The sequence below is a fragment of the Poecile atricapillus genome, chromosome 10 (genome assembly GCF_030490865.1).
Source record: "Poecile atricapillus isolate bPoeAtr1 chromosome 10, bPoeAtr1.hap1, whole genome shotgun sequence".
NCBI classification, from domain to species: Eukaryota; Metazoa; Chordata; class Aves; order Passeriformes; family Paridae; genus Poecile; species Poecile atricapillus.
Window position 1 is genome coordinate 3289121 of NC_081258.1, and position 14470 is coordinate 3303590.

The following is a 14470-nucleotide window of genomic DNA, read 5'->3' on the forward strand; positions in this document are numbered from 1 at the left end:
CCAGTGAAAACTTATTCTAACTTTTACAAACATGAAAAGAGTAAATAAGTAAAGGTAACTGCTTATAGTATTTTAAAGAAGACATCAACACACATATATAATAAATATATTTATTGAAGCTTGTTTTGGTTTAGTTTTTCTCTGGTCTGTGTCAGTCAGGAAGGCTAATTAATGTTTATATTACAACCTGATCTTGTAACTAATGATAATCAAGAAGTATCATAAAATGCATCCAAGTTAGAATTCTCTTGAATTGCTACTAAATAAATGACTGATTACATATTTGATATGTTTATGAGTGTGTATTTTGTGAGTATACATACAAATTCATAGAGGAGAAAATTTTATATCTTCTTATAAGCATGCTTTTTAGGTATGGCCATACTTTACATATATAGTTTTATATATATGGATTATACAAGTTAAATTGTACCAGCAGAATTGGTTTTGGAGTTATTACAAAGACTGACAAATTTTATATTTGTAAGGTTACATCAACAACCTGTTGTTGTTTTCCTTTAATTTTAAAGAAAGAAATCACTGTGTAAATGTTAGCAAGACAGTGGAGTCCCAAAAGAGACTTGAGTCCTTCTGGGGCTTCATTTTGTCTTAGGCTGTGCATCCCCAAGGGAACTGTCTGAATTTTGAGTGGTAAGTTCCGTGTTTGAATTAGAGTTTGGCAGAAGGACCTTAGAGAGGAGTTAAGGGACTTCAGCTCAGAAAGTTTTTCATATGGTAGCCTATTTAGTTAGAGAGATATGTGCATATAGGAGCTGGGAAAGAGGCAAGCAAGCAACTGAACTGAGATGTTGATGCTTTTTTTTTTCTCTTCACCCTGAAGGATGCAAAAATTGATCCAGAAGAATTTACAGGCCGCCTTCAAACAGAACTCAAATCATCTCCTCAGCCATATCTTGTACCTTTCCTTAAGGTAATGTGAATATTGTTTGGATAAATCTATTTCAATGCAAAATATCATTATGTTAAGTGTTAGAATACCCTTTTTAAATAGTGTTATCTTCACTGGTCCAGAGCAGGGCTACACTTCCTTACTTCTAAATGGTGCCCATTTCTGCCAAGATCTTCCTGGCTGCAAGTCCTGTGCAGGCTCCACGTGTGTCAGGCCAGGCAGGTGCTGCTCACAGAGAAATAGGGACTTCCCAAAGGAGGGGACACCTCGTGGATTTGGGACCTTGGCTGAGTTTTACCAAAATGTGTTTGTTCCAGAGCTGATCTGGAGTTCACAGCTCGAGTAGCCCTGATCTAGAATGTTGAAGTAATTAGATTTTTAAAAAACCCAAAAAAACCAAGCAGTTAGTCCCTCATTTGGAAACCATCCATTGGCTATTCTGTAGTGATCCTTTACTTTTAGAATAAATAGACTTTTCTGTGGTAGTGGGTGATTTTTTGTGGAGAAGAAAAACATTCACATTTCAAAGAGTCCCAAGTTATTTTTACAGAATGCTTCAAGTAATTTAATAAGCTGAAATTTAAGAAGTTTCCATAGTTTGGAATAAGTTTCATAAGTTTGAATTTGATATGTTTCCATACTTTTTTCCTAATCTATGTTTGGGTCATTGATAACTCTCAATCCACGTATAACAATGATTATGAAAAAGTAAACTGGATAAAGTGTTGATTACATGATTCTGCTTCTAATCTGGAGCTAATCAACAGTAGAATTTCTGATATGATACCAAATTGATTTATGGTGGGGTCCTAAGTTAATATATGTGGGGGTAAATTTAACTTTTATTGGTTCTGTAAATTAGCTACAATAACTTCCATATGCAGGATTATATACAAACATGAAAAGCATGTTTAAGTTTCCAACAAAACCACAAATATTACAGTAAAAGTATTTTTGGTCTAGTTCAAAACTCTGGGGGAGATTTTCTCTCTCTTCTCTTCCTGCAGCTTTGCTTCAGAACTTCTGCTCCTTGTTTTTCAAGTTATCATTAACTCTTGTTTGTGGCTTTTACTGCAGTCACTTCTAGCATCATGATAAGTTTTGATTTATTTTCTTTCTTTGAAGTCCTTTCTGGGCAACAGGCATTAAGTTTTTAAATCAATATTAGAAGTTTACAAAGAACTGTAGCTTGGGCTAAGCACTTGCATTGTACAGCTGCCTGGGGGAGCACTTCAAAAGAACACTTCTGCCACTTAAAAAGTAAAAAGTTTGTTCATGAAGGTACAGTACAGCCTTTTAGAAGTATGTTTTCCTTGAAATAGTATGAGCATGGGGCTTACAGAAGTACACTTTTCTAGTCCACTCAAAATACATTACTTCAGAAATAATACAATAAAGAGCTGCTGCTGTAGGGCACTGAGAGTGAAATCATCTGGTTCTAGGTACTGGAGGGGGAGGTGTGTTAGGGGGACTGAACTGATGCAGCTTGCTGGGAATAGGGTTCTTCCATGGCTCTGCCTTTTCTGCATCCATTTCTTGCCCTTCCAAAGACCTAAGCTACAAGTTGTAGATAGTCTTGAGAAGAAGAGTGTTACATTTTTCTGCTACAGTGGCATTAAGGGCGTGTGAAAATTTACAGGGTTGCTAAATCCAAATGGAAAGCTTATTAAAAACTGAACTTTCTCTTACAAAATATGTTCAATCTTAGTTGATGAGCAGGCAGTTAGTAAAATTGGAAAGAAAGATACATTCTTTTAATTATGTTTACAGCAAATTTCAAAATGCTTTTGGTCAATCTGCTAAGTTTGATATTTCATAAACTTTCTTCTGTTTTTAGAAAAGTCTACCTGCACTGAGACAATCTTTACTGAATAGTCAACATTTGGTTTTGCAAGGACAGCCGTCTCAGCAGTCACTCCAACAGACCAAGCTCTCACAAGTTATACCTCAATCTGCCTCGGGAAGCATTTCCTCTGTTGTCACAACGCAGACAATAGGAATAAGGCAACCAAACAACATTTGCACAGTCTCTGTATCAAATACAGTGCAGCCTCCTCAGGTTAAGGTGGTACAGTCAAATCAGAGTTCTCAACTGGTAGGTACTGTAGTATAAAAGAGGATTTCTTGATGAACTGTATAGCAGTTTTCAATGTCACTCTCATTGCAGCTTGTTTGGGAAAATTCTTTTTTGTTTGTATCATATTCTGTGGTATGTGGTAGTACCTCATTTTCTGTCATTTCACATTTATGCTCAACCATTACTTCAGATAAGATTATTAACATAAATTTAAGGAAGTGCACTCTTGGTCTTTTTGTCTGCAGTAGAGTGATTGTTGTATGAGCACAGTGGAATCTGAGGGAATTACAAATGTAGAACAGAAAGCTTTCCAGAATTTACAGGCAAGAGTATAATGTTCAGTGTCATTAGATATGCTGCTTTGCTTTAAAATTAAAATTAACTCTCTCATTTTAAACTCTTCTGCACATAGTTATAAAGTCTTGTAAAAGAATAGCTGTGCTGTACCAGGATGTTTTGTTTAGCAATAATGCCATTCTCTGTTACTCACTGAGCTGTGTCTTTGTTGTGCATAGTGGAGTATTAAGTGCTTAGAGTCATTAATTTCAAAGGCACTCAGTAAGGCAGCTGTACAGCCAGGTAGCTACTGAGAGTGTGGTGACTTTATCCTGCTCTTACACAGGGTCTTGTGTGTGTGTGTTTGCATTGTAATTAAATGGTGTTAAGGATTTTTACAAGGCCTTGAGTTTATACAGGCTTTATTACCCTTTGTGAGAGTTTTCTTGTCTCTGGTTTCTGTGTATGTGTGAGTTAAGTACTTCACTTTCAGGTTTCAAAATCATATAGAGAGGTTCCAGAACATGTATCAAGTTGATAAAAATTTATATTACCAAGGTAGATAATTGCAAATGTGATAATGCAAAACATTACAGTGATCTATCCTCGAGTTTATAAACTCTGTAAAACATATAAATAATTTGTAAGGTGTGTGGAGAAAAATTCTTTTGCTTTAATTTAAAAGTAGGAGTGCACAGTCTGAAAATACCTGAGCTGTGTCTTGAACCTTACAAGGTTACCTTACTACTGGTTAAAAGATGAACTTTAAAATAAAATTAATATAATTTAATAATCCTTTAGTGAGCATAGTTTTAATGTGTAAGAACATCTTAAGTGGTTAGATTTCTGACTCTGTCACACAAGACAGTTGGGTGTTTTTCACCTTAATTCAGCTGCTTCAATGAAAGTCCAGCCACTTGCTTTCTTTTTCTGAGATGGCTTCTCCCCACCCTGTCTGGATTGTTGTATTAATTAGAAAAGTGTTCCTCACTTTTTTCCTCAAGTTTCCTACTTTTTGTGACATCTCTTTGATTTGTCCATGTTTCATGACTGAATGGACAATAGCTTTGGCTATTTCTTCTAGACAGAAGAGCAGAAACTGGTGATAATTACAGGCAGCAGGTGGAAACTTCCTGTCCCAGGTTAAGGAAATTTCTGCCTGCAGCTGACAGATTGCTTACAGGTAGAAATGTCCATGGCCAGTAAGTCTGGCCTTACCTCATTCCACAACCTAAAGCTAACCTGCTGCCATGTAACCTGGCTTTTTCCAGTGTTGTGCAGCCCACCTTGAGTGCTCCTGTACCCACTAGGCAGCTCACCCCACCTTTTGAGAAACACTGGTGTAGGGCAAAAATGGGTTAAAATCACAGGAGTATTTTACTCTTATGATGATAGTTCTGGTGGAGTATTTTCTCACTGGGATAAAGCCAAATTTCTGGAAAAGGCATGTTCTGCCTGTCTCATGTCAATGGGTACTCTAAGCAAACAACTGTGATCTTAACCTGAGAGATTAACAACGTGGAGAGCTTTTCTGACATACCTGTGTCACAGGAGGAGCTAAAACTGCTCATGTAACATTGTGGAGATTGATCTGATGAGCAAGAGAAGTTGCTTTTCTGTGTGTAAGGAGATCACAGGTCTAGGGCTGAATTTTCATTTACTGTGTACAGGAAATGACCATTACAGGTCACACACTGCACAAAGCAAAACTATGGTTAATATTATTTATTTTCTGGAATATATATATATATATATAAAAATAGGGAGAAGACATTAAAATAGTAATTTATTTGCTTTAGTGTGAAACTGTCTTTTTGTATTTTCTTTAAATTTATCAGTCATTACTGAATAGAATCAAACATTACATTAACCAGGCACTTAATGACCCTCAGAGTGGTTCTATACAGACAAAAGCAGCATCAGACATCAAGAGTTACTGCATCAGAAAATCTTAATACAGCAGTCATCAGCTCAGGTGCCAGGCAGACAACACAGCAGCAGCTCCATATCAGCCCAGTAATTGATGATAAGTATTGATGTTTTGGTAGTGACAGTGATCACACTGTCACAGTTCTCAGTGCTCCTCGAAATCAGAGCACAGAGCTGCTGGCCATCTTGCCTTGGACTTGTCCAGAAGAGGAAGATTGCAGCTGGCTTGCCTGAGGGTGGCCAGCACTGATGGAAGAACTGGCTGAGCTCCAGGTTTTCCAAGCCTGAAGCTCATTGGAGAGAGTTCCAGCTGGCTTTGCAAACTGTCCAGCTGCAGAAGGGCAAGCTTGTTTTAGAATATAGATATTTTCATACCAGCCAGTTACAGTAGTCCAGTTTCCCTTAAAACATGAAGGGTCTGTTAGCTGTTCCTTTGTCTTTTCTGTTTCTCAGGGATGTCAGCTGAGGTGATGCTTTCTCCAGTTACACTGAGGTTCCTTGCAACATGAAAATCCTGTGCATGCTGTCAGCATGCAGCATAGCTTGCACAAAGGCTTTGAAATGTGCAGTGTCAGTGGAGATCGAGCAGGAGACTTCTAATCTGTTTTGTAAAATACTGGAATCATGTTCCAAACTGAAAAACAATGCTTTATAAAGCTGGATAGTGTTACTTTTACATAAAGAAAAGGGGAACTATCTTAGGCAAAGATTTTATTGATGAGACACTAACGAGATAAGCCAGCAATCAATTTTTTAATTGTTCTGAGTGCAATAGTCAAAGTTTGTCTAAATTGCTGTTCTTAGAGTCCATGTGCTCTGTGTTGCCTTATACATTCAGACATTGCCTGTCTTGCTTTGGGTGTTGCAGCAGGTAAAATTTGTGTGAATAAGAGAGATACTCTTTATTGCACATGTTGAGGTTATAAGTAGAATGATGGGGAGTGGAGATGGATTAGCACTTTATTGTGTTGGCACTGAGTGCATCATAAAGAGAAAGTACTCCTGGAGATTAAAGCCAAGTATTAAACTTGAGTGATAGAAAACCCAGTAAGAAAATCAGTGATCCATCTTAATTGAAACAAATTTAATTAATATACAAAGCTGTATAGAGATTGATGTAGGTCTAGAATTAGGAGGGGTGTGTGGAAATACATCTGCACTGTTACAGCTGCACTAATTGGGCACAGTGTCCAGAGGGTAGGCTCTGCCATATTCTAAGTTACATTAGAACAGGATTTACTCATTTACTGACACTTTCCCTGCACTTGCACTGTGGTTGGAGTCTCTCAGAGTTGAGATAGAGTAGTGGAATTTGGAAACAAGATAGAGCAGCAGAATAAGAATTACATAATACGGGGATGTTCTCCTTGGCTTTTTAATTCTACACCAAAGCTTTTCTGGCATCACTTTTCTGTTCATGAATAAAAGTAATTTGTACACTTTTTAGTGAAATTTTAGGAAATAATTTTCTTTTTGTCTTGTCTGCAAGGCAGCTTAGAAATGGAAGAGTAATGGATAGCTGTATGGATAAAAGGAGTATTTTCTATTAATTAACTAATAAGGATCTAGCCACTGACATGGAATTTGGTGTGCACTGTAATTTAAATTGAAATGGCTGTTGAGCAGTAAATATCTGGGATCCATTAACAGGAACAAAGCATGTACTTGACAAATTGTATGCCTATTTGAAACACAGCCTAGTGGTTTCCTGAGTTGTTATCATGGACTTTATTTTCAGAATTTTGTGGGCTGTACTTTAATATAAGGAGAATATTGTCACTGATTGCTATTTGGAAACCAATACCAAAAGGCCAGGCTTGAAAGCAAAGATTAAAATAAAAGCTTAAGAGAGTTGAACACACATAACTGGGCCAAGCACAGATTATAAGGGAGAACAAAAGGGAGAATCCATTTTTAGGAACAGACCAATATGGTATAAATATGAATAACAGGATACAATTAAATGAAGTAGGATTTAGGTAGGATATAAGGCAAAATATCCTTAAAATAAGAGAGAATATTAGGTGTAGATCAGGCTCCCAAGGACAGTGATTAAAAAGCCATACTTGAAAACATTCAAAAGTAGACTATTTGACCATTGTAGGAAGAATTGTATAATAAATTGAGGAGCAGGTGGTACAAGTGATCTCATGGCTTCTGTTTTCTTTTTCTTCATTTCTTTGTTGAAAGCCTATATTCAGTGGAATAATATTGCATTAACATGAAAATTTATGTGCTGAATTTTTAAATAGTCAAAATTATTTTATTTGGGAAGAAGAATAATGCTTATGGAGATCTTGAGGCACCATTGAAAAACTGTAGCTGCTACTGCAGTGTGGTTAGCAATGGTAAATATGAATTCTAGGCCCATAAAAGCATGAACATTGTAAGTTAATGCTGCCAGATTACATGATAGCTGAGGTTTGATATGACATTTATCTTCAGGAGTGAGTAGACTGATAAATCACAAGTGGCATAGCCACAAGTGAGTTAGCAAGTGTTTACTCATGAGTGAAGATGAATGTCATATCAGACCACAGCCATTCTGAATTTTATATGTTTACGCGTGTCTTGTTTCTTCCTTCCACAGTATTTTTTTTTTTAACTTAATTGAGAGAAAAAAATTGCTTGGTAAAGGATATATTTTTCAAATTTATTTTTGTTTTTCATTCTTTGCAGAAGCTCCTGTTTACTGTGGTTTTTGTCTTTATTGCAGTACTTGATAGGTTTAAGCTTTTGGATCAGATGCTTTTGTTGCAAAGGGTGATTTCTGTGAGTTGAGCCAGGCTGGTTTTGCAGCCCTTGTCAAGTAAAAGGGAGGCAAGTAAAGGTTGGAAGCTCATGCATCTGCACTGGTCCAGGACATTTGCAAAATCCCTGTCCTCAGAAACTTTAGCAATGAGTTCCAATCCTACTGGCCTAAAGGAATTTTCCTTTCGGTGTTTGTAGGTAGTGGCTCTTACTTCATTTTGTGTCTCTTATGCAGGCATGAGGAAGCCTGATAACTTCTGTTCTCTTTCTGCTTCTGTACGTTTGATGTACCTTGGCTGGATTCTTTCTCAGTCTGTAGTTGGTTTTGTTGTTGATTATTGGTCTGTGTTCATATTTGTGATTTGTTCTCTGTCCTGCAATAACTTCCACAGTAGATGTCATGGAATGATCATCACCTTTGGACTTGAGATTAGAACCATTACTTTATTCTCATAGAGTTACCGAATCTACGCTTTTTGAAGAAAACCCTTAGAAAAAAAAGAGTATTTCAGCTGTCACTTCTTTGTAATTTTGATTATCAGTAGTGTGTGATTGTTGTATATCCTTTCTTGTCTTTGTGAGCCTGCTGCCTTACAGAAGCACCTTTGTATAAACATCCCTTTTTTCACCTGTGAAAATACAGTCAGCTTTAGCAAAGGGCAGAGCAGTACCTGCAGTGTTCAGGAGGTGAGAGGAGGAACTGGTCTGGCAGAGCAGACAAATGGTGAATCAAAGTGAGTGTGAATAGTGGAGAGAGATGACAAGGGGAGAAGGCCAAAGGTGAAATAAAAAGAGAGGGAGAATACTTCCTATAGTGAGAAATGCACATCTTTGCAGAAAAATGTTATTTTATAGAAGAAAAATGCAGGTAACTTTTCACACATTGCACTTGGAGAAGCAATGCCATGACTTTGCTGCTTCAGTGTGTCCCTTGAAGAGTTCCAAAGTGCAGCCTAGGACATGATTCTTCAACTTTAGACAGATAAATTGAAGAGGAATAACTAGTGTATGACAGTACTTGCTGTCTCAACACTGTCTTGATCATAATTTTGTTAGGTAATTTTGCCATTTTCCAAACTCTATCAAATCCAGACAATGACTAAATCACATTCTGTCTTTTCTATTTTCTGTGCCTTTGTTGTTCTGTTGTTGTGCTTGCTGTCCTCAGAGGTGTACATAATCAAAATGCTTCCCCTATTTAGTGGAGGTGGAATGATGAACAGTTTCTGTAAGCTTTGAAGACTTCTGTATTCTGTCTTGTTATCTTCTGTGACCCAGCAATTTAATAAAATATGTGATGATGTGTTTATGGACACTGGTGAAAGGTTGGAAAGGAATCCTGGAGGCATCTTGTGCAGCCTCCTGCTTACACACTGGGGTGGCTCCCATGTGTCCAGTCATGTTTTGGGTGTCTTCAAGAAGAAATGACACAGACTCTCAGATCAACCTGTTCTAGACCTTGCCCACCCTCATGCTAATTTTTTTTCTCTTATACTACATTGGAATCTCCTATATTCCAACTTGTGTCTTTTGTGTTACATCCTTCTGCACATCTCAGGGAGTCTGACTCTGTCTTCTCTACATCTTCCCAAAGGTGGCTGAAGCAGCACCAAGATCTCCCCTTTTCTGAAGGCTGGGGTAATGTCCCTGATAACCTTGGTGTCCTAAAACTTCTGTATCTGCTCTCTCAGTCTGGGTCAGTGCTTGTGAATTAGCTTTCATTCAGAATATGGACAGATAACATGGGATACACTTGTTGTGCGTGCTTTTAGTCTATGAGAAATATGAAATAATTTAAATTAATCGTCTCCCAGACCAGCTTGCTAGTACACTTGTTCATTGTCTACAACTTCTAGGTCAAGCTAAGGATTTAATAATAATGTTTATCATGTTGAGAAAACAGGCAAGAGGATTAGAACAGTTTGAATTATCTTAATTGATGAAGTATGGCTTAGATAGTAAAAATCAATGAATCAGAGGATTCTCCATTAAAATTTATAGCTATGTCCCTAGCTTGCCTGCAAAGAAGTTACATACTCTGTTTCAGAAACAAATTGCTGATGTTAATTCCTCAATGACTTCCAGATCTGGAGATTGCATCTGTGTTGAAACACTTCTTAAAACTCCAGTACAGAAACTGGGATTTAGTGTAAGATGCTACTCTGAACTCTGGTGCAGTTGTTTTTTTGAGAGAGTGTGTGCATGTTGCTGATTGGTTTCTGTATGGAGTTTAAGATGATGGTTTTGGTCTCTGCCCCTTGGAAAAGTTTGTTTCTCAACAATTTTCTAGACTTTCTGCGTTAGTACATACATTGAAATCACAGTACAGTACTTGCCAAAAGACAGTTTTTGGAATGTATTAGATGGTAAAGAAAACATTGCCATTTATGTCATCTTAAATGGTTAAATATTGTCCTGTCTTTAGTGGTGTTAGTGGCTCATTTTGTAGGGTATTCACATGAATTAATCAAGGGAAACAGAACTTGGTTCTGAACTGTAGAATTTGCCTCATAGAGAGAAAAAAAATGTAATTGCAGAATATCACTGTAATACCAGATAGTAATTCTGTCCAGAGGTCATAAAATCTCCTTTATGGCCTGGCTTCTGGCCCATTAGGGTACAGCAGCTTTTCTTCACTATTCTCTGAAAACTGATCCAATAAATTATTGTAAAAATGGCAACATTCTCCTTTTTCATACCAATGTATGCTTTCTTAACGTGGACTATTCAGTCTTTTTACCAAAACCACATTTGTTCATGCTTCCTGTGCATCTAAATGCAGTTAAATTCAACTTTTTTCTATTATTTTCACTGATCAATTGTTTCTTTCCTGTTTTTAAGCATGGTAGCTGCTTTATTCTTTCCCTTCCGAGTGTGACTGTTGTTCTGCATCCACAGGTTTATTATTACTTTTCGACTCTCTGTATTTTAGGATGTACAAAATGCAGTTTTGTAACTTCAGGACGGCCCTATTTGTTTTTTCTCCAGAATACATCACAGATCCCTGATTGCTCTTTTCTTGTTTGTAGTTTTCACCTGTCTCCCTCCCAGTTTTGGAGCCCTGGTTGCTGCTAATGGAATGGTTTATGCCTTGCTCATCCTCTACTTCAGCGTCTCACTTGCAGATGCAGTTTCTCCTTTCCTTTTCTCCATAGGTTGCTTTGCAGTCAGAGATTTGGCCATTTGTTGTCCAGCTGAGTGAAATGGTTTCAGATGCTCTTTGTGGGAGTGCTGCTGGGTGGAGGTGCAGTGTGGTGCTGCCTTCCAGGGGGGAATGCTGCATCCCAGGACAGGCGGCTCGGGGCTCTGCAGGCACCTCACCCCATGGCAGGAACTCACTTGTGACTCTCAGGAGCACTTGGCTTCTGAAGTTGCCATGCCCAAGTTGTGGTTGGAATCTTACCCAAATAGCTATTTGCCAGTGTTTTGTTTTCAAAGTTTATTTATGTTTTTTTTACAGCTCTGCAGCATCCACACATCTTTCTGAATCTTCTGTTCATTACGTCTGTGCCTACCTTGTCCTTGGTCATATAAATGTACATTTTGCTGTTGATTGAACATGACTCTTGCACGTTTTCTTTTTGATTTGATTTGTTTATGGGTCACATTTTAAGTTTCTAACCCAGGTTTAGTTTTGGGGAAGGACTTCAGAACCTGAATTAGTAGTAAGTGAAACCCTGAGAATATCAAATTAGCATTTAAATGATCACCACAAAATTTGGTTTGTATTCTTGTGTATATCTGACTTTGGAACCCATAATATTTTAGAATTTATTTTTAGTATGTTTTCTTTAAAAAGCGTAGATATTTAGTGCAAGGCCTAATGTTTGTAGGTGGATTCCACTACAATTATTGCAGCATTTTCTTCTACAAAACTGCTTTTCTTCCTAGTAAAATTTCTGAAGACAAAAGTCTGAATTTTAATATTAACCTTAAGAATTTGAAATACATTTTTAGTGAAGGTTGTGAGATATGACATCTGTGTCGTATTTTATTTAATTCTTTTGAAGGTATAATGGCAAAATAGGTATATACACACACACACAACCACATGCATTACATGAATATGACTTTTGTCACCAGCTGGTTGTGCTTGTAGAGATGCACGTGCTTATCTTGGTAATTACAGGTATTAGTGTATTTACGTTGTGTGTGTTTGTGTATAAAGAGTATAATATAAGTATACTTTTCTTTAATAATAGCAGATTATCCAGTCAACATCTGCTCAAACTGTGAAACGAACCCCTGCTTGCCAGACTACCCAGATTAGGATGCCAGTGGTAATAACTCAGACCATTAGACCACAAGGTATGGGTTTAAATGTTTTAGTGAGATTGTTACCTTTGTATGAATTTTGTTGTAATTACAAACGAGTAGCATGGAAAAATGTACAGTGTTGACATTGGCAACATTGTTGACATTTATTTTTACCTCATGCTGGCTGAAAAATGCATGTTTTCATATGCAGTTTCAAGGTGTTTCAGACCAACACAGTGAAATGTTTTGAAACAACTTTAGGACTAAACTCTCACATGTTTAGCTCCTTAGCAGTTTTTAATCCAAAGTTCTAAACCAGATCAGGAACTTGGCTTTCACTATCATAAACTGTAACTCTGGGCCAAGAAAGAAATTCTTCAGTTTCCTCAAGCCTAGTGGATGCCTCAGTTTAATCATCCTACTTCTAATTCATACTCCTGAAGCAGAACATGGTAGTCCCCATCTCTGCAGCTACAGAGGTCAAGGTGGAAGCCCTAGAGAAATTTGTCAAGCCTCAGGTTGGTTTTCTTTGACTCCTGTATGTTTGCTTTTGGGTGAGGTCAGAGACTGGCTACAGCAACCTGACATGTCATGATTAGCCATGGCATGTGGTTTGTACACACCTTCCTCATCTGTCTGTGCACAGGTGGGTTCATGTCTGGCTGATACTTCCCACTTTCTAAGAGGATTCTTGAAGCCTCCTTGCTTCCTAATAAGTACCAATTTGTTTCTTTCTGCCACTGAACCTCTTAGGCTTGGGATTTATTTTTCCTGAATATGTGTGAGAGTACTTATCGGATGTGGGCATTTACATGATTGAGGGTTTGTAATGGAATACAGAGCTTGTCATCCATCCTCAGGTACTGAATCAGGAATCAAACTAGTTTAAATGCACATAAAATCTATTGCTGCCTACTTGACTTCATTGCTTGGCTGTTTCTGTTCTCCTTGGGAAAAAAAAGCATAAAAAATGTTTAATAGCAGTTGATGTTTTACTTGCTCTGCTCTCCTAGGGGAATCCAAAGGTTGAATGGACACAGAGACCAAGCTGTCACTGTAATCCTGTAGGCTATTTTCCAAGTTAGGAAGAAATACAGTTACTCACCATAAAATGTGTTTGTTTGATAGCACTGATACTCATGTCCTGAGTTTATAACATGTCCATGCATCTTATAGCATGAGCTTTCACTTCTGACTAATGTGTTTGAGAGTGAAGGCAGATTTAATTTCTTTGCTTGTTCAGTCTCCAAGTTGTGAATGTCAACAGTGTGAAGAGAATTTGCATGATACTGGCATCTCTCAGTAGGTTTGGAATATGAGTTTATTCTTGATAGTCCTTGATCAGCCAGTACAATGCAACTTAACTGGCAGTTTGGCTTATGGTAGATGGTTTCATAAAAGCCAATTTGTGCAAGGTCCTACTTTCTGGTGAGCTCATTCCAATTTACAGGTTTGGTTAAGCCCTCCCGTACATTGTTTTATTTACACAGACAAAACAAACAGGGATAGGCATTTAGAAAACATCTCAGCATAAAACCACTCATCCTGCAGCCCACATTTAGGGAGCAGTGTGCCTGTGTGCTGGCAGCACTGTCAAGAGTGCATCATTGTGGTATATTGTTAAAACCTTTTACTGTAAACGCCAATGTAATGATATTTTATACTGACCTAGGCATTCCTGCAGAAGGAGATAATATACTGGAATGGGACACCATCCAAATCAAAATTACAGTAGCATGATTTTGTGGAGTGTGACCTGTTAAGGATAGTTACCTCAGAACTGAGCTGACCTCCACAAAGTGCTGCATTTTTCCTCCTTGACAGGAGTGAATCTCCAAGCCTAATATATCTTCAATACATCCACATGAACAGACTGTAATGCTTCTTAAAACAGTAGTTTAGATAAAACTGGCAGGCTTTAAGGACTTTTATATAAATAAAATTACTTCCACACCAGTGGAAGTAACACCATTGTTACTGCATGAAAAATTCACACTCCTTTACCAAAGCACTCTATTAGTATAATAATTAGGTGAATTCCATCTTATGGATGGAGGAATTGAGCCAAATAATAAAATAATTAACTTGTTGCAGATATTTAACCAGTGCTGAAATACAGCTAGGAATTTATGAGCTCCTAAATTTGGGTTTATTTTTCTAGATCATGCTAATTAAAATTTGAAGCAAGGATGCAGTGGTGAAAGACTCTGTATATCATTACCAATCCCATGAAATATCTAGGCCCACAGGTGATTATAATTTTCAAAATA

General features: G+C 37.5%; 1 protein-coding gene across 1 annotated transcript in view; it reads left to right on the plus strand.

The window, feature by feature from the left end:
• The window catches only part of LOC131582469 (transcription initiation factor TFIID subunit 4-like), a 148597-nt gene that overhangs the window by 21005 nt on the left and 113122 nt on the right, over window positions 1–14470 (plus strand). The window contains exons 6-8 of the mRNA XM_058845719.1: window positions 842–931; window positions 2748–3005; window positions 12146–12251. Coding sequence (XP_058701702.1) covers window positions 842–931; window positions 2748–3005; window positions 12146–12251 — 454 coding nt within the window. The remainder of the gene's footprint in view (window positions 1–841; window positions 932–2747; window positions 3006–12145; window positions 12252–14470) is intronic.